The sequence below is a fragment of the Arachis duranensis genome, chromosome 5 (assembly GCF_000817695.3).
Source record: "Arachis duranensis cultivar V14167 chromosome 5, aradu.V14167.gnm2.J7QH, whole genome shotgun sequence".
In the NCBI taxonomy this organism is placed as follows: Eukaryota; Viridiplantae; Streptophyta; class Magnoliopsida; order Fabales; family Fabaceae; genus Arachis; species Arachis duranensis.
The window spans coordinates 8,492,227-8,516,483 of record NC_029776.3 but is presented as its reverse complement, the minus strand read 5'-3'; the positions used below and the strand labels follow the sequence as shown (position 1 = coordinate 8,516,483).

General features: G+C 34.3%; 4 protein-coding genes and 1 non-coding gene across 5 annotated transcripts; 1 reads left to right on the top strand and 4 right to left on the bottom strand.

Moving 5' to 3' along the window:
* Positions 1 to 1,521: 1,521 nt before the first annotated feature.
* LOC107487916 (extra-large guanine nucleotide-binding protein 1) lies at positions 1,522 to 6,582 on the top strand. Its single transcript, XM_052261609.1, has 9 exons — positions 1,522 to 1,559; positions 1,823 to 3,101; positions 3,208 to 3,345; positions 3,455 to 3,559; positions 3,649 to 3,834; positions 3,948 to 4,125; positions 4,439 to 4,680; positions 4,814 to 4,977; positions 5,660 to 6,582. The coding sequence occupies exons 1-9, from the start codon at positions 1,522 to 1,524 to the stop codon at positions 6,249 to 6,251; spliced, it is 2,922 nt and encodes a 973-aa protein (XP_052117569.1). The 3' UTR covers positions 6,252 to 6,582.
* Positions 6,583 to 6,683: 101 nt separating this feature from the next.
* Positions 6,684 to 9,556, bottom strand: LOC107487917 (cytochrome P450 CYP82D47). Its single transcript, XM_016108614.3, has 2 exons — positions 8,614 to 9,556; positions 6,684 to 8,281 (listed from the first exon to the last, which is right to left on the bottom strand). The coding sequence occupies exons 1-2, from the start codon at positions 9,544 to 9,546 to the stop codon at positions 7,652 to 7,654; spliced, it is 1,563 nt and encodes a 520-aa protein (XP_015964100.1). The 5' UTR covers positions 9,547 to 9,556; the 3' UTR covers positions 6,684 to 7,651.
* LOC127747880 (U2 spliceosomal RNA) lies at positions 7,025 to 7,221 on the bottom strand. Its single transcript, XR_008009827.1, has one exon. It is a non-coding gene; the product is annotated as a U2 spliceosomal RNA (small nuclear RNA).
* A 6,366-nt stretch (positions 9,557 to 15,922) lies between the features above and the next one.
* LOC107487918 (cytochrome P450 CYP82D47) lies at positions 15,923 to 18,217 on the bottom strand. Its single transcript, XM_052261521.1, has 3 exons — positions 18,095 to 18,217; positions 17,030 to 17,997; positions 15,923 to 16,819 (listed from the first exon to the last, which is right to left on the bottom strand). The coding sequence occupies exons 2-3, from the start codon at positions 17,981 to 17,983 to the stop codon at positions 16,199 to 16,201; spliced, it is 1,575 nt and encodes a 524-aa protein (XP_052117481.1). The 5' UTR covers positions 17,984 to 17,997; positions 18,095 to 18,217; the 3' UTR covers positions 15,923 to 16,198.
* A 319-nt stretch (positions 18,218 to 18,536) lies between these two features.
* On the bottom strand, positions 18,537 to 20,931 carry LOC107487919 (uncharacterized). Its single transcript, XM_016108616.3, has 5 exons — positions 20,528 to 20,931; positions 20,156 to 20,389; positions 19,746 to 19,829; positions 19,261 to 19,390; positions 18,537 to 19,171 (listed from the first exon to the last, which is right to left on the bottom strand). Exons 1-5 carry the CDS (start codon positions 20,806 to 20,808, stop codon positions 18,680 to 18,682), a joined length of 1,221 nt encoding a protein of 406 aa, XP_015964102.1. The 5' UTR covers positions 20,809 to 20,931; the 3' UTR covers positions 18,537 to 18,679.
* Positions 20,932 to 24,257: the final 3,326 nt, after the last annotated feature.

The window sequence follows — 24,257 nt, the reverse complement described above, 5'->3', positions numbered from 1 at the left end:
ACGGTCCATTTCAGATTGCTCAAACTCAATATATAACTCAATGCACGACATTCGGTGGCGATTTTTCATGTACATTGAAAATATTTCATGCATACTCGCTTCGTCCGTCACGTACTTGGTCTGAAATTGAACAAACCCACCAAACACAGATAAAGGATACCTGTACAACATACACGATACTCTCCTACATCTTTGAGAATCTATCTTCTCACAAATCACACCTTTCAATTCCTCAAATGACAATGTGAACGGAATAACAACATCTAATGGATTTTCATACACAAATTGAACTCCCTCATATGTTTGCAATAAGATCTGTCCGTAATAATAAATCTTCAATACAACTCTATCATCCATAACACTATACGTACTTGACTATTCTTAACCTCAAAAAATTTTATTTTACAAAAATGAAGGAGAAGAATCAGAGAAGAGAAGAGAAGAGGAAGAACATTAGTTGAGACCGGCGATAAAGAAATAGGAATTTTGTGAGCTCTTTTCGGTTTTTGTATGCACTAACAGGCAAATCGGACGGACCGATTGCGTGAACTCCCAAATCGGTAGGTCCGATTGGTTCACCCCGGATTAAAATAAAATTTTTTACCTTCAGTAATCTGTCTCACCGATTACTACACTCTTCGGGTAAAATATTTCACCATCCAAAAATTGGTGCCACCGATTTCATGCTGCTCAACGTCTCCCTCACACAAATCGGTGGGTATGATTTGTGTTACTTCCTCTCTACTTGAAATCGGTGGGTCCGATTTCTTCTCTCCAAAATTTCAAAAAATAACGCCGTCATAACAGTGTAAATCACCCTCAATGATCATATCCCAACATAACTCACGCTCCCAAATCATATGCAAAAAAATCAGGCTATAACTTATGCAAATTTGAGGATCAAAATTTTTACAGGAACAACCCACTATTAAAATGACGAATTAAGACATTAAAAATTCGAAATAACAAAAAATAGAAATATTGCGTCTCAAATTTAGACTAATTTTTTTTATATGACACCAACTGTGGTGTAATAATGGGTTATGGAACTATGGAAAATTTTACATCGGTGTGACGACGTTAAGATGAAGAGAAGTAATCGGACGGTCCGATTTATTGCAGTTGAAAAGGGACACAAATCGGACCGTCCGATTTGTGATTCATGGAAATCGGACTCAGCGATTTCTTGGCAAAATGGAAAAAAAAAATTGGAAGCCATGAAATCGGACCCAGCGATTTCTGGGTGCCACACTCTCGTCAAGCACCCTGCACTCCTATAGTACAGTTATACACCACCGCTGACCCAATATCAAAAATAAAAAAGTGCTCAAATTTACTCCCCACAAAGCAACTCCTAAACTCGAAAAAACAAAAACACGGCATAATTCAGTTCGGTCTATTTTTTCTCTAAAAATTTTGGTTGCGTTACTCTCTTCTGTTAACTTTGCTAACCTAACATTATGTCCTTTTTATTCTTACCCTCTCCTAATCACCAGTGAAGTCACCAATGGCGTTACTGTCATGGCACCCCCGCCGTTGCTGGCCATCGGTTCTTCTTTGTTCGCCTAATCCGTACGACCACACTTTTTGATTTTAGACATTGGTTGAATAATAAAATAATAAAGAAAAGGAAAAGTTGGTTGCTAGTGTAAAAAGACAAAGTGGTGGGCAACAGGGAGCCCTGCCCACAAAAGTAAAAGAGATTCCGCAATGGCTGTCATTTTCATATCTTCACCCTCCCACAGGCCACAGTAGTAGTCACAACACGCCATTTCTGCTGCATTCACCACCCACTCTTGTTTCTTTCACTCGCACGCACCAGCTACCCATTCTCGCCACCTCCAACCACCATAGCTATACGTGTTCCCTCATTCCCACTATCTCACACTCCTTCCGCTGTAAAATTAGGAATCTTTTTATCCCTTCACTCTCACATTCCCCTATTCAATGGCCCACCCGTATCCTTCGCCCTCGAGTACGACGGCCCGCCGCTCCCCTTCGATCTCCCCCGGGCGGTTCCCATCAGCGTCGACGACATTCCGGTAGCTTCCGTCGTCTCTCAAGTACCTCTCTCCGATACTCTCTCTTTACCCGTTGTGCAACCAATCGTGGCGCCCAAAAACCCCACCGTTAAATTCTCTAAGGAGCTCCGGACTCTCGGCTCCGAAGCTAGGGTTTCCAAGGAGGTCGAGTTAGGTTCGGAGAGAACGGTGTCTCCCACCTCTGTCATCGCCTTCGAGGACAGAGTTTCGCAGAGCAACAACGTCTGTGAGCTCTCGGGTGAGTTGAGTAGCTCCGGCGCGTTCGAGTTCTCCAACGTGAACTATGCCTCCGGCGAGTTTTCCGATGAGGGTGGGAGTTCCAGGATGCTGGAGGAATCGAGGGGAGCTGGAAGCTCCGGCACTGTGGAGTTTTGCGAGAGTTTTGATAAGTCAGGGAGAAGCTCGAGTGCGTTGAGGGTTTCGAACGAGTTGCATCAGCACGATTGGGCCTCCACTGAGTCTGTTCTGAGTTTGGAGTACCCTTCCACTCGGGTTTCTTCGCTGAAGGCTGAGGATTGTGGTGATGCTAGGCGCCCCCCTGTTGTTACCTTCGATGTGGATTCTGATGATGCTTTGGATGGGGATTTTGGTGATGAGGAGGAAGCTGTGACTAGACCTCTTAAAAGGGAGCCTCTCACAAAGGGGAAGAAAGGGTCTTGCTATAGATGCTTCAAGGGGAATAGATTCACAGAGAAGGAGGTTTGCCTTGTCTGTGATGCAAAGTATTGTAGTAATTGTGTGCTCCGAGCTATGGGGTCCATGCCGGAGGGTAGGAAATGTGTTGCCTGTATTGGATTCCCCATCGATGAGTCGAAACGAGGGAATTTAGGGAAATGCTCACGGATGCTCAAGCGGTTGCTTAATGAATTGGAGGTTCGGCAGATAATGAAGGCGGAGAAGTTTTGTGAAGTGAATCAGCTTCCACCTGAATATATTTTTGTTAATGGGAAGCCTCTTGCGTATGAGGAGCTGGTTACCTTGCAGAACTGTCCAAACCCTCCAAAGAAGCTGAAGCCTGGAAACTATTGGTATGACAAAGTGTCTGGTCTTTGGGGGAAGGTATGCTTTATTTTATTTTTTCCCCTTTTTTTCTTTGATTTGTATCTTACATGACTTCTAAATTTAGTGCTTTGCTATGGATGCTGATTGGCTTGTAATTTTGTAGGAAGGGCAAAAGCCTTCCAGGATTATCAGTCCCCATCTGAATGTTGGAGGCCCCATCCAGCCTGATGCTAGCAATGGAAACACTCAAGTTTTCATCAATGGTCGGGAAATAACAAAAGTAGAGCTTCGGATGTTGCAGGTTGAAATTTTTTAATATAAAGCAAAAAATCTTTTTAGAGGTCTTAATAACGATTTCTTGTTCGTCGTGGAAGAAAAATTGTTGAAAGAATCCTGTTTTGACAATGCAGTTGGCAGGAGTTCAATGTGCTGGTAACCCACATTTTTGGGTCAATGAGGATGGTTCATACCAAGAAGAGGGACAGAAGAATACACGAGGGTATATATGGGGAAAGGTGATCATTTTCCCATGGGATTTTATTTGTCTCTTATTTCATTCTGCTCTGTCAATTTTTGCTTCTTACTCTTTTATTTCATTTGTTAGGCTGGAACGAAGCTTGTATGTGCTTTCCTGTCCCTTCCAGTACCTTCTAAATCTTCAAATTCTCATGGAGAACAACACTCCAGCCTGTCTAGCAAAGCAGTTCCTGACTACCTTGACCACGCAATAATTCAGAAGCTTCTCTTAGTTGGTTGTAGTGGATCTGGAACAAGTACCATTTTCAAGCAGGTGATTTGTTATTTCATAATTTAATTTAGTCCTTCTTAATAATTAATTCAGTAGTGTCAAAGAATGCATAGCAAGAGTCAACAAATTCATAGAATTTTAAATAATTATGACAGGCCAAGATTCTGTACAACAGTGTCCCCTTCTCAGATGATGAGCGTGAAAATATAAAGTTAACCATCCAGAGCAATGTCTATGCCTATCTTGGCGTACTCCTGGAGGGTCGTGAGCGTTTTGAAGACGAATGTTTGGGGCATTTAAAGAAATGGCAGTCTTCTACTCCTGGTAACACAGGTATGAGACCATTTTTCTCCTTTCTATACACTTCTCCTGTCACAGTTTGGCTCAGCACCAAAAAATACATGGCCAAGTGTTCAACTGTCCATCAACTGTGCACCTTGTACTTGTGGGTCTAAAATCTAAATGGTTAGCAGCATGCTTAGATGTTTGTTTAAGGTGTCACATGGTTGATAATTCCTTCCAAAATTAACACAAAACCCCCCTTATTATTTGGATAGTGATTACTGTATAAGATGATAAGAGGTATGCAGATTTAACATTTAGCTTGCCATTTGTATTGAAAGATTTTGCTTATGGCTCACAACAGGGCCTGGACCAGAATCTGATGAGAAAACGATGTATTCCATTGGTACAAGGCTGAAAGTATTCTCTGATTGGTTGCTGAAAACTATGGTATCGGGCAAACTTGATGCCATCTTTCCAGCTGCTACACGCGAATATGCGCCATTGATTGAGGAGTTATGGAATGATGCAGCCATTAAGGCCACATATGCAAGAAGAAGTGAACTAGAAATGTTGCCTAGTGTCGCGAATTATTTCTTAGAGCGGGTAAGATAAGTTTTATTTTTCATCAGTATTTTATATGTGTGCTCTTATAATTTAATTGTATATTGTATATTACTGTTTTACGAATTTAGTTCTTATTCTGCATATGTCTATAACATGGCAATTCTATGTCTAGGCTGTTAAGATATTGAGGACTGATTATGAACCCTCGGATTTGGATATCCTCTATGCTGAGGGAGTTACTTCATCCAATGGTCTGGCTTGTGTGGAGTTTTCATTTCCCCAATCATCTCCTGAGGAAACTGGTGAAACTGCTGATCTACATGATTCATTGATCAGGTACGTCAATATTTGTGCCTGTCTCCTGCCAAACAAATATTGTGGCTTTCTGTCAAAATAAAAATTGTGCCCTTTTCCCTTTGGTTAATATAGTGTTTAGTTTTTTTTTTTTCCTCGGTAAATTTTGTGACCAGCATATGGATATAGTGGAGAATAAATACGGTACTTATTGATGTAGTAAGTAGCCTATGAAGCTGAAAAAAATTTTTCCACTACACATTATTGGAATGCTTGTATGAAAATTTCTTTGTCTGTCCCTGCTGTCATGATATTTGACAAATACAATAGGGTTTAGTGCATGCAGAAGAAACATAAGAACTTCCTATGTCTATAGAGACAATTCTTTCCACTTAACAATATGATGAGTAGGATATTGATGGTTTATAATTAGTAAGGAGAGAGATGGTCCAGAACTGCAAGGACTCATGAATTTTATAGGCAAAAACTTTTAGCTTTTTAGTTATATGATATGTAAATATTGCGGGATTTATTTGAAGTTGCTGAAATTTTCTTGTATGTAAGTTTGGCTCAAATAAGGAAATGTTAAATTGATTTGCTCCCCTCTTCAAATGCCTGTCTACATGTTACCCTCTTTCAGAAAGGAAAAAGGAATATTACATTAGGGGCAAAGTCATTATTATGATGTTTCTGATGCATCTTTTTTGTTTTGGATGGCTAGCAGGTATCAACTTATTAGGGTGCATGCAAGGGGGCTAGGAGAAAATTGCAAGTGGTTGGAGATGTTTGAGGATGTTGGAATGGTCATTTTCTGTGTTTCCTTGAGTGACTATGATCAGTTTACCGTTGATGGAAATGGTTGTTCCACTAATAAGATGGTATTAAGTAGGAAGTTTTTCGAAGCCATTGTCACTCACCCAACTTTTGAGCATATGGACTTCTTATTGATATTAAACAAAGTTGATCAGTTTGAGGAGAAGATCGAACAAGTTCCGTTGACCAAGTGTGATTGGTTCTCTGATTTTCATCCAACAATTAGCCGACCTCGGCCCAATAGCAACAGTAACAGCATCAATCACAACCCCTCCCTTGGTCAGCTGGGTTCTCATTACATAGCGGTTAAGTTCAAGAGGCTTTATTCATCTCTTACAGGGAGAAAGTTGTACGTGTCTGTGGTGAAGGGCTTGGAGCCTGGTAGTGTTGATGCAGCACTTAAATATGCAAAGGAAATTTTGAAGTGGAGCGAGGAGAGACCAAACTTTAGCTCCAGTGAGTACTCAATGTATAGCATGGAAGCAAGTTCCTTCTCTCATTGATTTCTAATTTAGACAAGATTTTTGGGTCATACCTGTTTGTGACTTGAATTCTGTCGATGTACATATATACCTAACTAGGAGTAACAAGGAGCATATTCCTTCCTCAAGCTTGCACTAGTCCTAGGATTCAGGCTTTAGGGTTTGTTTATGTCATGGCTTGAGCACATATCACACAGATCAAGGTGTAATTGTCAAATTCTTTCTTCTTTTTTTTCCCTCCCCCCACATGTTAAAGTAGAATCTGGATGTTTGGATTTGTATGTACATCATTGATAATCCTTTCAAGATTGAGTTGGAATTGGAATCAAACTTTTGTCTTTTTAAGGAGAAATGGGATGGCAGGTAATGGTTATATGAGGAGCCCATGTGTTATATACATTTTATATTTTAGTGAACAGGAGCTGAGAGTAAAGAATTTGATAAACTCATAAAAGTGAACCATTGGTACGGAATCACTTGCAAGAACAACAAAACGCAGCAGCTATCTTATTACAGTTCGGCACCATTAATCAAGTAATCTACAAAATGAAAGGCTCTTTTGACTTATAACCTAGACCGTCCTCGTAAAGCATGGCGCCAACGACGTGGTTTCTTTCAAAATTAAACCCAACCCCAAAAACGCACCTTACTTAGATGTCCAGAAAACAGGAACCTTCAAACCCCCAAAAAGATTACCACCCCACCCTCGCGCCATACTAAATTGGTGGGTTGCGCCTTGACCACAAATCTTAGAGTCCTAGGAACAAGAGACCACAAATCTTCAAACTAAATTGGTGGGTTGCGCCAGGCCCTTGCAATAGTGCAACACAAAGGGCGACGCAGAAGAAGCCCAATAGCAAGCTATTGAGGTGGCTTCTCACCCTCAATAAATTAATTTAATATCGTGTGAGCCATTGGCTCACATATCAGATATTAAACTGATAAGAACAGATACTACACTTGATCTTAGCCAAAAGGCCGAGAAAGGTATGCCTTGACATGTGTTGATATGTTTATTTTATATTGACACCTTAGTTCTCTCTTCTTGGCCTTACCCAATGTGAGACTTCATTGTGATTTGTTTTACTTTTACAACATGAGTGAAAGTACAACCATCCTCTACTCTAACAAACATTGTTTCTTGTCAGTTTCTTTTTGGTTGAATCCAACGCCGCTCCGTCAACTCTTTGCTGCAGAAGAAGCATGAACTTTGTAAATGCTTAGCAGCGTGCTTTTACATGTTTGCTTGTTTAAGGTGTCATTTATGTTTTCTTTCGCCAACTTCCACTAGCATCTCAATTTATTGCAACAACTTACAGATTATTTTATTGCAACAGCTTGTAGTTGCTACACCAGTAATGATTAAACAAGTAAAGCATTTAAAGATTGAAAACCTATCACATTCCAAAGGCTCTCAGAATTCATAATTCATAAAGCTTGGGGTGTAGACGTGGTGTTAGGAGAACTTGAAGTGGGGTGGCTTTCAAATTGGTGAGGCCAAAGCTCTCTGTCATGTCTACAGCTTCATCCGAAGGAGAATCGATTTCAAAAGACTGTAACAACCTAGCTAGCGTTAGATGCACGACGCGCAGAGCCAGGGAGGCACCAGGGCAAGCCCTCCTTCCAGAACTGAAAGGCACAAGCTCAAAGTTCTGACCTCTCACATCAACATGCTTGTGTGTTGTCAAGAACCTTTGGGGCTTGAAATCCTGTGGATCTTCCCATACATCACCATCCCTGTGGATCTTCCATGCATTCACCATTAGGTGTGTGCCTGCAGGGATGTGATATCCGCATGAGAAAGTGCAGTCTTCCATGGCTGCACGAAAGGTTATGATGGGACTTGGTGGATATAGTCTTAGAGTTTCTTTCACTACGGCTTGCAAGTACTCTAACTTGCTTATGTCTGATTCTTCTACCTTCCTTTCGTTCCCGATGTGAATGTTGATCTCTTCTTGCACCCTTTTCAGTTCTGTTTTGTTGTTGAGTAGCAGAGATAACGCCCATGTTAGAGTAACCATGGTAGCATCACTTCCTGCTAGTATCAGATTCTGCAAACAATATTCATAGTTGGAGTATTTAAGTTAAATGCCAAACTGAAAAGATAACATTACCAAAAGGCTTATATTATTCCATTCCTTTACTAAACTAATCTTAGTGTTGAATCAGATTATATGGCATAAAAATAGCACAATTCTCTATCTATAAACTGTGAGAAGATCAAAATAGACTAACCAAATTCCAAAGATGCATGTTTTATTAGAAATTGGAACAGTTCTTTTTATTACAAATCCTTTTAAACGTAAAATGGTTGATCAAATGAGACATGTTACAGAAGCAAACACAAAAAGCAGTTGGTTAGCTGAATGAATTACTTACTTACCAAACAAGTAGCCTTGATGATGGTATCAGCACTATAACCAAAAATATGAGCATTCTGCAGAGTATTAAGCATGACATCCATGAAATCCTGCTCTTCCTTATTGGAAGCTCTTTTCCTTTTGTGTTCATCAAGCCACCCTTTCACCAGGGTATCCATTTCACTAGCTGTTTTCTTCATAGCCTTCTCATGTCCATTGAAATCTAACCAGCCAAGAGATGGAATTGCATCAGACAACACAAACACCCCAAACAAACGCACACACTCTCTCATAGCCTTCTTATACCTCCTTGCTTCTTCACTTTCTTCATAGCCATCACCACTTTCCCCATAGTATGGCCTTCCTCCCACCATTCTCAAAGAAACATTGTGTGTCAAATCGCCAAACCACTCCTTCATATCAACAAAAACCCCTCCTTCTATCTTGTAAAGCTTCCTTATTGCAGAATCCAACTCAGTTTCTCTTGTTTTCTTGAGGAGTTCAAGTCTATGGTTTGAAAGAAGCTGAAGAGTAGTTAGCTTCCTAATCTCACGCCAGTAAGGTCCATAAGGAGTGAAACCAAACATGGCACAGTCATATCCCATTAGCTTTGAGGCTGCAACACAAGGTCTTGTGGAGAATGCTTTGTCATGGATGGTGAAACATTCCTTCACCATCTCACAGCTACTCAACACAAGAACTTTGTATGAACCAAGTTTAATAGTGAAGATTGGTCCATGTTCTTCAGCCATAGCACCAAGTGTTCTGTGTGTGAGTTGATGGCTTCCAAAGAGGTGAAGATGGCCAATAATAGGCCATGCACCCCTTGCTTGAGGGGCACTGCATTGTTTCTTTTTGTTGGTAGTGTGTTTTTTCTTTAAGAAGTACAAAATGGAAGCACTAATGAAGAGGGAAAGAATGGTTGAAACGAGAATTTTGAGCTCTGAGGTATCCATGATCTTTGATTCTTAACCATGACCGAGTTATGTTCCAATGCTAAAGCACTTATATATACAACTTTGCTTACCTCAGCAATGTATCTAACCGACTTGAGAAAATGGGTGGCAGGTATGGATAAGGAGATTTTCGGCATGGATAATGTCAGTGGCTCTCAATATAACAAATATATAAATTAAACTTTATATTTGTACAATTTTCATGGTTAAAATATCAACTCTATAATACTATAAATGTGTGTTTTGTAAAATTGACGAGTTACTTGATCAGTTAATTAGTGAATTGCTTGGTTAAAAACTACGTTACATTTGGATTTGACATTTAAATTTCTTTTCAAACGTATTTGGTTGGTACTATCTTTTTAGAAATTATAGTAAATAAAAGGTGGTCCTAAGATAGGAGAGGGTAGGCCAAATCATTAAACCAAGTTGGCATCTGCACCAAGATTTCGAATCTTCTCTATTGAATTTCCTACTTGTTAATATTAACAGTAATATTTCATCATACAGTTATAATGTCACATATTTCGTTTGAACCCCTTTAAAAATTGTATGATGAAAAACTATACTTATCAAAGGGAAAATTTGATTGGAGATGATTCATTCTCACTGAATTTATACAAATGACTCCCAAGGATAACGAAAAGTCATAAAAAAATTTTGGTATGTCTCTCTTATATGTCACACTAATTTATTGTAATCAAATCATCCAACAACGATTTGATCCAGAAAAGCTGAGCTTATTTTATTGCTTTATCTCCAAACAGGTACAGGAAATCAGATTTCTGTATGTTTTACTACTTTTCTTGATGACTCAAGATTCTGCTCTTGTTTACACTTTTGTCTTGTTGGTACAAACTTCACATGATTATGTGTCCTAAAGCATGGATTAATTACTTTCTTGTCTTCATTTGGCTTCCAAATGCAACTTGTAATTAGTTGTTTCTGAATATTATATTGGCTCTAATGTGCATTATTTACAGGTAAATAAAATGAGTAGCACTTCCATTTATTTGTTACAAGAAAATTAATACTCTATGCTCTCTTCCATAATAAAAAATGATTAGTTTGTCTACTGTATTCACTAATGAATTGTGCTATAGGTAGTATAAGATACAATTATGATCTGATAATAAATCAACTTGTTTATCAGAATGGAACTGTCAATCCCTATTTTATTTTTTTGGTTTGCCAAGAATATCAAATCTAATTTCCAAAGCATATCTTCTTTCAGTTAAAGTGTTCTTAGCTCTGTATTTAGAAATCCTCTTATTTGCTTTTCATGTGTAATCTAAAGGATTTTAGGCCATCTATTGTACCATAGTCCACACCATCACTTAGACTACGTTTATTTTTAGAGACAGGACAAAACATGACACTGAAACAAAGACAATAGGACGAAGACACAAAAAATTATTTTTTGTGTATTGTGTTTGGATACAATGAAGAAGACACTAATGTAATGTCTAGTATTATGTTTGGATACACATGGACAAGACTAAAATATTATATGAAATGACTAAAATAGCCCTGTGATTCCAAATTTTCTACGTCAATACAAATTAATTTAATAAAAAATGAGAGTACGCAGAAGTACAGACGGAACTTGAATAGTTTTTGCATATAAAAATCTATTTTTATTTAAAAAAACTAATTTTTTATCTAAAAACTGATTTTTCTTTATAAAAAAACTGATTTTTCTTTAGATTATATAAAATCAATTACAATTTATAAATTATTTTTTAGATAATAAAGATCAATTTTACTTTTGATAATATTTATCTTTTAAAAGTTTTAAGATTAATTATTTTTGTTATTATTTTTATTACAAATCAAATAATATAATATAAGGTTAAAATGATATTGAAGTAAAACGATAAAAAGAAAAGAATTATCTACCTCCAATAAAAAATTCTACAGAAAAGAGAGAGTACCTGAAAAAGGAAGAGATAGAGAAAGAGCAGGAAAAAAAGTATCTCTGAAGAACGCAATAGGAAAAATAAAAAAGGGGTAACAGTGGAAAAAAAGGAAAATAAAATTTATAAAATTGTACGTATCCACTCTTCTAAATTCCATGTTCATCATTATCCTTCGTGAAAGAGTGGACACAAAAGTATAAAAAACTGTCTCGGAGACAATATGTCGGTGGATGTTACAATACTCCCCTTATGTTTGGAGTTTTGAAACTCTTTTTAGATTATCAATATTGTAATGTGTGTTGGCACAATTTTCTAATAGGTATTCTATTAATAGAACTTTTATTATATATTGATAACATCATCAAACAATTAATGTCAATAAATTATATTTTTTAAAAAATTAATATTTAAAAAATTAACACTAACATAAAATTATACTTTTAAATAAAATCATAAAATAATCATAAAATATATCTTTACCTATTAAGCAACGTTTTTTTTAATTCGTGTTTTATTAGTGTTAATTTTTTATTGAAATAAAATAAAAAAATTATTGTTTTTCATAACAATTTTTTTATTTTTATCTTTAAGATTTATTTTGTTTTATAATTTCATAAACTCATTACAGTACAATCTAAATCGTACTGGTATATTTTTATCTTTTAAGATTTATTTTTATGTTTTAATTAATTAATCATTTTAAATTTTATTTATTTTAATTATTTATTTAATATTATAATTTATTTCATAAAACTTATCACATATACTACTTTTTTTTATCTATAACATCATGATTTTAAAAATTAACTATATTATAACATACCATTTAATTAGGATATATATAAATATATATTAGGAACAGAATTAATATTTTTTTAAAGTGTTATTTTAAATCAATTTTAGATTATTATTTAAATTTAATTTTAAATTTTTATAATTAAAACTAAATTTAAAAATAATTTTAAATAAGTAGTCACAAATCAAAGAGCAGAATAGTATTAAATTATCGTCAGATTTGTAACTAGAGTTAGTTGTTACTTCTGATATTTAGCTCATGAAGTTAGAGTGTAAATATGTTTTTGTAATTAAACCTGGACCGATCATATCAATTTACATTGATTTAAATATCGAATTAGAATTAGATTTCTTTAAAAAAAGGAAAAAAATTTGCAAAGAAAAAAATAAGAATAAAAAAATGTGAATGATGGTTAAAGTTTGATCAAAGTTAGGGAGAAATTATATAAATTTATATTTTTATTTTTAATATATAGGATAATTAGTTTAGGTCGAATCCCAAACTCTAAAAAAAATATTTTGTAAAATTTAAAGTTTTTTATTTTTTCAATAAAGTTAATAATAATTCCTAGATTTCTTTTTAAAAAGATATTTTTGTCTCAATCTTGTATCTTCTCCTCTTTAAAAAAATATTAGTAGTGTTAATTTGTGTGTTTTTCATTTTTTTGTCTTTTTAATTAAATAAATTTTAAATTAAAATTAAATCATTTTAATTTTAAAGGATATTTTTTAGTCTTTTAAAATTAATACTAAAAATATGTTTTGATTTTTAAATTTTTTATTTTTTTCAATTATAATATTATAATATTTTTTAAATGTTATAATAATTTAATATGAGTAATATTAATAAAAAAGTATAATAGTCACCAAAAAAAAATAAAAAAGTATAATAAGCCCAACTTGATCATAAGTCCAAACGGATCCAATATAAAATTTAATGCTAGCGCAAACAAATTTTAAATAAAAAAACACAAAATAATCATAAATACTAACCTTCTTTCTAACTTCTTAAAAGGAGTTTTAGTACTCCAAAGCTTCAAGGAGTATGGAATCGCGTCCCCAATATGTCTACTGTCCATGTCTCTGCTTCCAAACACTTTTTAAATAAGTGTTATCCATGTTTCCGTGTCTTGCCCCCGAAAACAAACACTATCTTATTATTTGGATTTCGAGGATATCAATCTCGGACTAATTAGTCCGTGAAAAAAAAATTTAGTCAAGTATTTTACAATAGTAAATGGTGGATAAATTATGTCTTTCTGTCTATAAAAAATGTGAAATGAAATGAAGTTGCCCATATATTTCATTTATGTGGCGTGTCCCATTACTGTCACATGAGTTCGGGGACGATAACATTTTGGAAAATGAAACATTTAATTTGTTATCTTTTTAAGTTTTCATATAACTGTCATCAATTACTCTCTATTTATTAGAAATCCTAACCAAGAAAGTGAAATTTTGCTCCAAAAGTTATCTTGACAATATTTCATAAATAAATGTCATTATAGTCAATGATACATAAAAGCATCGTCATTAAGTTTACATGGTGAATTGACAAAAGAACATAATATGTCCATAATTTGTTATTGTAGAGGATCTAATTGGTATCTTTTTTCTTTAAGGACTAATTTATCTGAAGTTGAAATCCTCATGGACCTAATTATCACTTTATTCTATTAAATGTGTAATACCCTACCACACAGAACCTTACGCTTAAGTCGTAAAGTAGAGGTGACAAGGTATTTCGATCTTTAAAAATAAAATATGTATATAAATATAGTTGAAAGAGTTCATATTTAGGAGCATGGAGAATAAGTTAAACAAAAGCGAAAACAAAAAATCGTATCACAATCACATGCATAATCGTAAAACGGATAGGTAAGATTAAAAGAATGCTAAAAACATAATAGACAAATCATAGTTCCAAAACACAAAAATCAAGTTCCAGACTTGACCTGCGAAGCTAAGGCCGGCCAGAGTATGTAATTATATATATACAATACAAAACATAATTCAAACTACAGAATAAACACATGTTTCTCCAAATCAACCTTTAAGAGGGACAAAATACAAAATATACATGCAGAGATTCTATATACATATATACATAATCTAAAACAAAATATAACAGGCCAAAAGACAATTCTTCGCTTGTAAGAAAAGTCTCCAGACGCTCAACGAGGTGCCTCTCGATTTGCATATGAAAAATATCAGAAATATGTATGGAATGAGAATCAGGAATTTTCAACATGGTAAAGGTACCCACATAGTAAATATAAAAAGTCTCAGGAAAGTCGGAGACATTTCTAGAACTTCGACACTTAGATTAATCTTAAAATTTATTCTAAATCAATAATATCGGTAATCTAACTAAATGATTCCAACCCCATTCTAACTCTACACCTTCTATCAACTCTAAACTTCCAAATCATCGGTGGAACAACCCTCCTTCACTCTTCCACCAAGAGAGGGTCTCTTAGAAGCATACACATACCATTCAAGTAAGAAAAATACAAATAGAGGTGCAATTACAGCAAGTAGAACAAGTAGCAGATAAGCAGAGCAATTAAGCAAACCAACACAATACACACTCAAGCAAAATATACAAATGTATATGATGTATGCCTGTCCTATGAACGATGAGTCTCATCTGTCGGTTATAAAGTCAAACCCGACATGTCCAGTAGCTAACCCGATTTGGATTCGAGCCAACCGGTTCAGTTCGTTGGTCTGTTTTCGGGTCAAAATCTTTAAAATTAGTGTTAAAACTCATATTTTAATTATTTCAACTTTATTAAACTATAAAATTTAATTTTTTAATTTCTTTAAATAATAACTAATTTATTGGTTAAATTACTCGGAGTTTACAAAATTTGGATTTTTAGGCATACACAGAAAACATGTCTTAACTTTATGGATAGGCTATGTTCACCCCAAATCACATCCTTGTCCCTCCAACTTTAGCATTGTGCACATGAACCTAACCTTGGTTTTACCTTTTACTTTTCTTAGCATTTGACCAATGTTGATTCAGTGTACCTATCCATATGGCAGAAGGATAAATTGGTATACATATTTGATACTTGCTATAGAGTTTTAATGTCATTCATTATGCATCATTTGCCGGCCACATATGGAGTTAGAGGGCCCAATGTGCTTGTGGATCAACTTTGAAGAAAATGGAAGTAAAGGATTATGCAAGGTGCACCGCATATGGTGCTAGAATTTGATGAATTTGATGAATTCTGAGAAGTCCTTTTTCTTGATTCTTCTATATATGGTTCTTCAATGATGCTCTATTCATAGCTAAAATTATAAGTGAAGTGAGGTGTGATTAAATTGAATTGTATCATTTCTGCTTTTGACCTCAATAACAGCTGCATCTGTTGTTTTGAAAACTTGATAATTTGATTGTGATAATGAATCACTTAGGAAGCAATGAGTAGACTTGACATGACAAACCTAGCAAGAAGCACTAACAGCCTATAACTAATGCTAAAGAGAGATGTCTGTTAAACATGGCTTCGATTGTACATACCACTCATTTACTATAAGGATAAATGGTATGTCTACACATTAGTATGATACAACAACAACAACAACAACAACAACAAAGTCTTATGATCTTATCCTACTAGGTAGAGTTGGCTACATGAATCAAATAACAACATTGAGTCCTATTGTATATTATGTCTATAATAAGACCATTTACACTTAGATCTCCTTTAACCACTTCATACTAGTCTCTTGGATCTTCTTTTAAGTTTTGCCACCTGTCTATCTTTTATCTGATCTATCGTTCTAACTGGATGTTCTGTCAATCTTCTTCCCACATACCTTAGTACGATGATAATAACTTTTCAAATAATACATCTACGTACAAAAATAAAAGGCACAACACAAACAGCAGAAAAATAGAGTGCCCTTAGCCTTCCCCATCATAAAACACAGTTGAGGCGTGGAACAAGAAGAACCTCAAGTGGAGTTGCTTTCACATTTGTCAAACCAATGCTCTTTGTCATGTCTACAGGTTCATTGGATGGAGTAGTAATTTCAAAGCTATGCAGCAGTGCAGCCAGAATAAGATGCATAACATTGAGAGATAGTGAAATTCCGGGGCACGAACGCCTTCCAGAGCCAAATGGAAGAAGCTCATAGTGTTGGCCCCTCACATCTATGTCCTTGTGGCTGCTGCACAAGAATCTCTCAGGTTGAAAGCTATACGGATCAGGCCACAAGTTCTCATCATGCATTATTTTCCATATGTTTATCATCAACTTGGTGCCTGCTGGGATGTGATAGCCAGTTGAAAGCGTGCAGTCCTTCATTGCTGCACGAGGAAAAATGACAGCACTCGGAGAACTTAGCCGCAAAGATTCCTTCACAATGGCTTGAAGATACACCAAATCCTTGATGTCGGATTCCTCCACTTGTCTATTCCTCCCAATTTTGTTGTCCAACTCATCTTGAGCCTTCTTCAGTACTTGTGGATTATTAAGCATCAGAGACAAGATCCATGTTATAGCTACCATAATGGAGTCACTTCCTGCCAACAGATTCTGCAGAGACAAAAAATCTACTCAGAACTATTCCAATGCTGTATTAAAAAACAAGTTATGACTTACAAAATACAGACATGATTCCTATGAACTAACACAGTATATCTTGTAGCTAGAATCTTGAAATAACGCCAATTTTATAAGTTGTCTCAAACTCAAGAGTCAAATGAATAAAATACATTAAAGTTCAAAGCTGTCTCAAGAACTCACCAGGACAGTAGACTTGATAATGGTATCTGTGTCAAAAGAAGCAATAGGGTTTTCTTGTAGGACTCTCAGCATCACATCCATGAAATCTAGCTCTTCCTCTCCATCCTTACCTAATAGTCTTCTCTGCTTGTGTTCCTCTAACCACTCCCCAATTAGTTGGTCAAGTTTTTGAGCCGTCTCCTTCATCTTCTTCTTGTAACCATGTATGTCCCACCACCAAAGAGTTGGAATTGAATCAGATATCACAGGCACCCCAAATAGGTTAATGAAGTCCCTTATTATGTTCTGGAAATATTGTGCCTTGCCATCTTCTGAGCTTACTCCAAAGTATCTCTTACATGATATCATTCTCAAGATAATGTTAAATGCTAAATCACCAAACCATTGCTTCATTTCAACCAATATTCCATTCTCTGGGCAGCCTTTGCTTGACCATAAGCCATACAGCTCTCTCATTGCCATCTCCACCTCCGAAGCTCGTATGTGCTTAAGCAGGTCAATCCTATGGTTTGATAGAAGATGGATTGTAACAATCTTGCGCATCTCACGCCAGTAAGGACCGTAAGGCGCAAAACCAAACATTGCACCATCATAGCCTAGTAATCTTGAAGCAGTAACTAGGGGTCTGTCTGAGAAAGATTTATCATGTTCAGTGAAACACTCTTTGGCCATTTCCCAACTGCTCAAAACTAGGACCCGGTTTGAACCCATCTTTATGGTAAAGGCTGGTCCATATTTTTCTGCCATGGTACAAAGTGTTTCAAAGAGCAGTTTCTTTCCACCAAATAGGTGTAGATGGCCGATAATCGGCAACGCCCCGCCTGCTTGTGGTGCAGTACAGGTCTTGCTCTCACTTTTAGTAACTGATCTTCCAAGATAATAAGTGAAGATGCAGATCAGCAAGGCAAGTATGTAAATAATCGAGGTTGACGAAGATTGAAGCAGATCCTCCATCACAGCTGGTATGCCTGAAGCAACCAAGCAACTAAAATTAGTATATACTAAACATATGATAAGATCCTTTGTATAAGAGAATTGATGAATCCTAATTTTGCATTATCTTACAAAGAACTGGTGCAGGTTGTATGCATCTATACTAGGTTTTCTTTAAAGAAATTGACAAATTTGAACTTCATTGAAACATTCTGAACGCCACCATATTTTATTTGTAAGAGGATCACTCCAATATTTTTATTGCTTTAGATATTCATATGGATCAGTATGATTGGAGTTCATTTTGTCTCTTTGGTTGACTTTCTTCAACTTTTAAGTTTAACTAAATGTAGGCGGCTCCTGCAGGAAGTGAGACTAGAGTATTCAGTCAATGCCAACACTCAAGTGCGTTATATATAGTATATATATTTCTTAGCTTTGTTTCCCCGGCATCTTGTTAAATAAATTCAAATCAAATCATCTAACTTAAGAGAAGAGTTTGGGAAAGGATTTGATAAATTCTGAGAATCACTCCTGTGTACTTAAGCATTGAAGGCGTATAACAATACTACCCTTTTAAAAATAAAATTGTGAGTCCATGACAAAAGGTTTTTCCATTTCAGCAATGTTCCAAGATTCCTGATTTTTGAAATATTGTTCCTTAGAAATCAGGCATATATATTACATTCCAAAAAAGAAAGAAAGGGAGGGGGGGCATCAGGGTTTCTTGAGCCTGGACCTAAGTCTTCCAGCAATGCTGTCTGAGCAAGGCCTGGATGAAGAACCAAGTGGCTTCATGGTAGATGAACACTGAACTTTTTCAACCTGATCAACCTGATCTTGTACATCAGAGAAAAGCAATGATCTCTTTGCTGAAACTTCAGCTACATGACTCTCAGTTTCAGCTACGGGCTTCAGTGATTCAACATGAGTCTCTTTGACCTCAAGAGACTCATTGAATGGTACATGATTCAGCAACGATCTTTTTGTCAAAACTTCATCTCCATCGCTCTCAGTATTAGCTAGAGGCTTCATTAATCCAACAGGAGTCTCTTTGACCTCAATAGACTCATTGACCTCTACACCAGAGAAAGGTAGTGACCTTTTTGCTGAAATCGAGTTGGAATCTGCACTTTTCTCCACATCTTTATCAGCGCGCCGGGTTTGGATGAGGTAATGTGCAACTGATTTGTAACCCAATGCTGATATCTAAAATATGGAGAAATTTGAGCTTAGCTCCAACTAAACCCTTGGAAAAACAAATTAAAACCAAAATTTGCCTGAGAATTAGGAGCAACCTTTCTATATAGAGAGCCAGTGGGGGCCCATCCTTTTGCTTGACGACATAAGCTACAATTGCAAATTCCACGACAAGCTGGGCATTTCCAATTTGGATTCTGCAATGCTTCAAGTACATGCTCACCATATCTACAAAAAGTATAAGATAAAGCCAGCATCAGGTTAGATTAAAGGTACAGTCCCATATAGGGCATCATAAATTGCTGGGCAGGTCTCGTTCAAATCAAACCAAGCAACAAAACAGATCACGGGGAATGCTTTAAGAACATTTAATGCAATAATAATATAGCAAATTTACAAGATATAGAAACTATCTTGGCCTATATATAAGTAAATTCATATTGATTCCAAAGAATAATCTTAGGATTTGTCAGATAAGGTTCCATCATAATAAACCATGCACCATAAATCCTAAATAGGCAGTTTCATTGTTAATAAACAAGATGACCAACAAAAACAATGTTAGATCAACTAGAAAGCATACCTCATATACAAGCAATCTCCACAAAACTGCCCCTGGACCAAGTTGCATGTGTTACAGCGGGTACGATAACCAAGTGTTTTTTGCCTGCAGAACAGTAATTTCATGTAGCAAGCAAAGTTCCATAAGAAAAAAATAGCAACATAATAGAAATCAGACAAATAGATGGACCAGATAATGAAATTCATGGTAACCATGTTATCATGGACTCATAGCAAAACATGTAAACATGAACCCTCAGCACAACATAAAAGAAAAGGATAACACTATTGACACAATCAATAACCAGCAAAAGCAGCACATCATCATGGTAGAAAATGCACCTTTAAAACCACTGGAAAATCTTTAAACAATTTCATAGAAACAAATTACTCCATTTCAGTTGCATATGGAGGATGAAGTCATGAACTAACCTGCACTGATGGCATGTCTTCCCTTGTACGGAATCATAAATCCGTTTTCCATCTTTCCCAACACCATCCACGAACAGAGTCCAACTCTTATCAGTATTACCCAACAGCTTCTCGTGTTCTTCAGTGTACACCTCAGGCTTCGAACCCTCCTGGATCACAACCTTCGGCCGATCCCGAAACTCAGATTTCTTCACAGGCGGCTCAGAGTAACTAACAGGAGTCACATTCTGCAACCTGTAAAACACAATAAGTTTACATGCAGGAAAACAAAAAGGACGGATCATATATAAGAAAGATCAGATTTTGATGCCAAAAGGAGATACAAAAGATCACAAAACTTGAAAGCCATGTTTCAATTCGGGGAAGGAGAACCTGGAGGAACGGCGAACAGGACCAGGTGGGGGGAGAGTAGGAGGGGTTTTGGGGGTGTAGGATCGAGTGCGCTTAGAAGGAAGGTTAGAGGATTTGAGCTTGAGGGAGAGATCCAAGATACCAAGCTTTCCCAATCTCTCTTGGTTTTCTCGGATTCTTTGCTCCCTGCTGAGCTCATACTCCAACATTTGGTGTTGGTGATCATGGCTCGCAGGACTGTTGGTGACAGTGGAAGCACGAGACGAATCCCGTTCGCGGTTTCTCTTCCTGAGAGCGGGCATTGCCGAGAGTTGGAACTTGGAAGATGGAAGGGTGTTTCAGAATTTGAGTTTTTTCTAACGTTCGATTTTGGTGAGTTGGCTCTGTCCTCTGTAAAAGAGGGAAAAGTACCGAGGTTGGAGCCCTCCATTTTTTTTTTTCTAAAGGCTTTTTTTTGTGTCTATCTTCTAGGGCTTTGCTATGGCTCATCCTTAAAACGCTCTTTACTAAGTATGGAATGCTGCACATCTTGTGAATTCATTAAATTTGAACTATTTATTTATTATATTTTATTTAAATGGTTTAATTTAAAAAGGTAACCTCTGTTAATCAGGTTAATCATTTTTTTACAAGTTTTAGATTTTTTTTATAAATCTCAGATATTGGACTGAAGTTAAAAATAAAAAAATAGTATATAAATATTAAAAACAACATGTCTGTACAAAAAAAAAGTTATTGGACTTTAAAATTAAAATAAATAATACATAAAAAATAAGTTGAAAATTCATGTACTAAATCCAGAAAAAAAAAATATTAGAATTTTAAAAAAATAATATTAAATATATATTATGTATATAATATTAAAATTTAAATAAATTTTGTTTTGTGTGAAATAAAATTATAATATTGAATATAAACAAAATGATAAAAAATTGTGTTATATATATATTTTATGTATACTAGCGGCTCAACAGGCACTAACGTGCCTGTTCAGCCGCTTTTTTATCGTTTTTAAGTTTTATTATATTTATAATATATTATTTGGGATAATTATATTATTTTAGTTAATATATATTATTTTAAAAAAATATTTAAAATTTATTATTTTGTATTAAGAATATTATTAAAAATATATTATTAATTTTTTTAAAATAATATTTTTTATTTAGTTCAAACACTATGACAATAAAAATTTTTAGGTAACTGCGTCTACTCAATAAATATTATATTCATTTATTTCTATATTGCATGTAAAATAAATAATTAATGTTTGAAAAAAGTTAATAAAAGAAAGAAGTATTTTTTTTTACCAACTCTTGGATGAAAACTATGTCATTTGAACTATAACTCAGTTGATAAAGAAAGAAATATTCTTAATTATATATTAAATAGAATAATTATTTATTAGGCTCATTCTTATACAAATAAAAATTTTTCTTAATTTTATCTCTGTAATATTTTATACCAATTAGCTTCAAAATTTGATTATTTTTTGAATAAAATTAACTTTAAAATTTAATTATTTTTTGAATAAATTAATAAAAAAATAATACAAATAATTGTTTAAATATAATTGTATTTTAATTTTTCATTTTATTATGTACAATTTGAGGATAATTTGAAATAAAAGATAATGAACTTGTTGTAACTGCCATCTATTTTGTATGGCAGCAATTTTTCGGACTTTGAAGGTCATTTATGATAGAGGTGGAATGTAGTGGGTTCAAGAACGTTAAAATCTGTGACTAGTCAGAACGATAATGGAAGCACTTGCCAACAAATAAAACAGTGAAAATGCTTGAAAACATTACATCGACAATAACAGAGTAATGGAGGAATTCAATCAAATTTTCTTGAGTATTTTTGTGGTGTAAAGGTCGTCCGTGTGTTAAATGGGGGAATTAGTATTTTTGTTAGTGCCGGTTTGTTCAGTTCATGACAAAAAAAATAATAACAATAATAAATAAATTTATTTACCTGATAACTTTTGATAGTAGGTTAACTTTTAAAAAGTGTTGCACTTCCTACTTTACTTGGAGTACACTAGCTTTCGCCCTTTGCTATTGTCTTAGAGGAAGTTTTTGAAAATGTTTTTTAGAAATTTTAAATATATAGAATGGCTTGACCAAAAAGTTAATATACATTTGGAAAATTAATTACCATGTATTTGTAATAAATATATACTATTTAATTTATTTTTAATATATTTTATATAAATAATTAATTTAATAACTAATTTTTCATATATACATATCATAGGATTTTTTATTTTAATAATAAAATAATTATAATAATTACAAAAATAAATAATTTAAAAAATATTTACTAAAATAAATACTTTTTTCTTATCTCGTTTATACTGTAAACAAATAATTTTGCATGTATTTCGTTTACCATGTAAACGAGATAAGACAGGTGACGCGTGTATATCTTATTTACAGTGTAAACGAGATACATGTATTTTTAACAAAAATTGAAAATAATAAAAAAATATTAATAACAATAATCTAAACTTTTAGCATGCTATTAGTACATAAAAAAGTTGGTAGAAGAGATTAAAATGGAAATATGGAAAGCGTGAAGTTGATATGCGATAAATAAAACACAAAAAGATGAGATATAATCGTTTGTCAATTGTTAGAAAATGTTGATCAGATAGTGGAAACTGCAAAGAGAACTAAAACGGTTATTTCTCACGTTATCTCCCATTATCCATGTGGGAGACAACCGTTTCAATTCTCTTCCCACTATTCCTAAACGGTCATCAACTTTACGCTTTCCATCTTTCAATTTGTAGAAGTGTGCATTCTCATCATGGAACTTTCTCTAAACACGTCCAAATTTTTTATTTTTCAAATTTAAATCAATCAACTTGGATTTTAATTTAATCTAAAAAAATTTTATGTACTCTTCTTGAGTATTAATTGATCAAACATATCTATTTTAATCTCCTCTACCAATTTTTTTATGTATTAATTACATGCTAAAAGTTTGAATTATTGATATTTTTAATATTTTTATTATTTTTTAAAATTTTTAAAAAAAATACATATATTTCATTTACACTGTAAACAATATATACGCGTATCGTTTACACCGTAAAAGAGAAAGGTATTTATTTCGATAAATATTTTTTAAATTATTTATTTCGATAATTATTACATTTATTTAATTTATAAAAATAAAAAATACCATATCATTAGTCATAATCTAAAGAGTTAGAATTTGGTGTTTTTTTTTTATTTTAACTCTCTTAATCAATATTTTAAAAACATTCTTCAGTCATATTATTTTTAGATTAGCTAAATATATATAGTTGAAATAAAAAACAAAAGTTTAAAATCTCTAATAGTTTTTTAATATATTTATTAAAGAAAAAAACATAGTTTTTTTTTTTTGGTATAAAAAAATATAGTTTTTTTTATTACGAGTAATCTTGATAAATACACACTTGTTTTTTTTTTGTCATAATAAAAACATAAAAACTTTGTTTTGGTCATTTTTTGGACGGATATTTGGTCTTTTTATTTTGTTTCTAAGACTGCATTAGCGGGCCAAGGCCCAAATTCATTGTTGTTATTCATATCTTTATCTTTATAGTAATACAAATAGGGAGCCAATTTGCTGACGTGGCGCTCATACATTAAGTCTGGGTACGTGTCGTGACTAAAAATTTTTAGATTTATATTTATAAATTATAAATTATTATTTGCTTAAGTTGTTATTTTCAAATTTTAAGTTTGGGTTGTTT

Bases quoted from the DNA above. Each gene is read 5' to 3' on its own strand.
- LOC107487916 (XM_052261609.1), top strand. From the start codon at position 1,522: ATGGCACCCCCGCCGTTGCTGGCCATCGGTTCTTCTTT. The intron at 1,560-1,822 runs GTTCGCCTAATC...CGCACGCACCAG, and splicing joins CTGGCCATCGGTTCTTCTTT to CTACCCATTCTCGCCACCTC. The intron at 3,560-3,648 runs GTGATCATTTTC...TTCATTTGTTAG, and splicing joins GAGGGTATATATGGGGAAAG to GCTGGAACGAAGCTTGTATG.
- LOC107487918 (XM_052261521.1), bottom strand. From the start codon at position 17,983: ATGGAGGATCTGCTTCAATCTTCGTCAACCTCGATTATTTACATACTT. The intron at 16,820-17,029 runs GTGAGTTCTTGA...TTGTCTCTGCAG, and splicing joins TTATCAAGTCTACTGTCCTG to AATCTGTTGGCAGGAAGTGA.
- LOC107487919 (XM_016108616.3), bottom strand. From the start codon at position 20,808: ATGCCCGCTCTCAGGAAGAGAAACCGCGAACGGGATTCGTCTCGTGCT. The intron at 20,390-20,527 runs GTTCTCCTTCCC...TGTGTTTTACAG, and splicing joins CCTGTTCGCCGTTCCTCCAG to GTTGCAGAATGTGACTCCTG. The intron at 19,830-20,155 runs GTTAGTTCATGA...ACTGTTCTGCAG, and splicing joins AAGACATGCCATCAGTGCAG to GCAAAAAACACTTGGTTATC.
- LOC107487917 (XM_016108614.3), bottom strand. From the start codon at position 9,546: ATGGATACCTCAGAGCTCAAAATTCTCGTTTCAACCATTCTTTCCCTC. The intron at 8,282-8,613 runs GTAAGTAAGTAA...TATTGTTTGCAG, and splicing joins TCATCAAGGCTACTTGTTTG to AATCTGATACTAGCAGGAAG.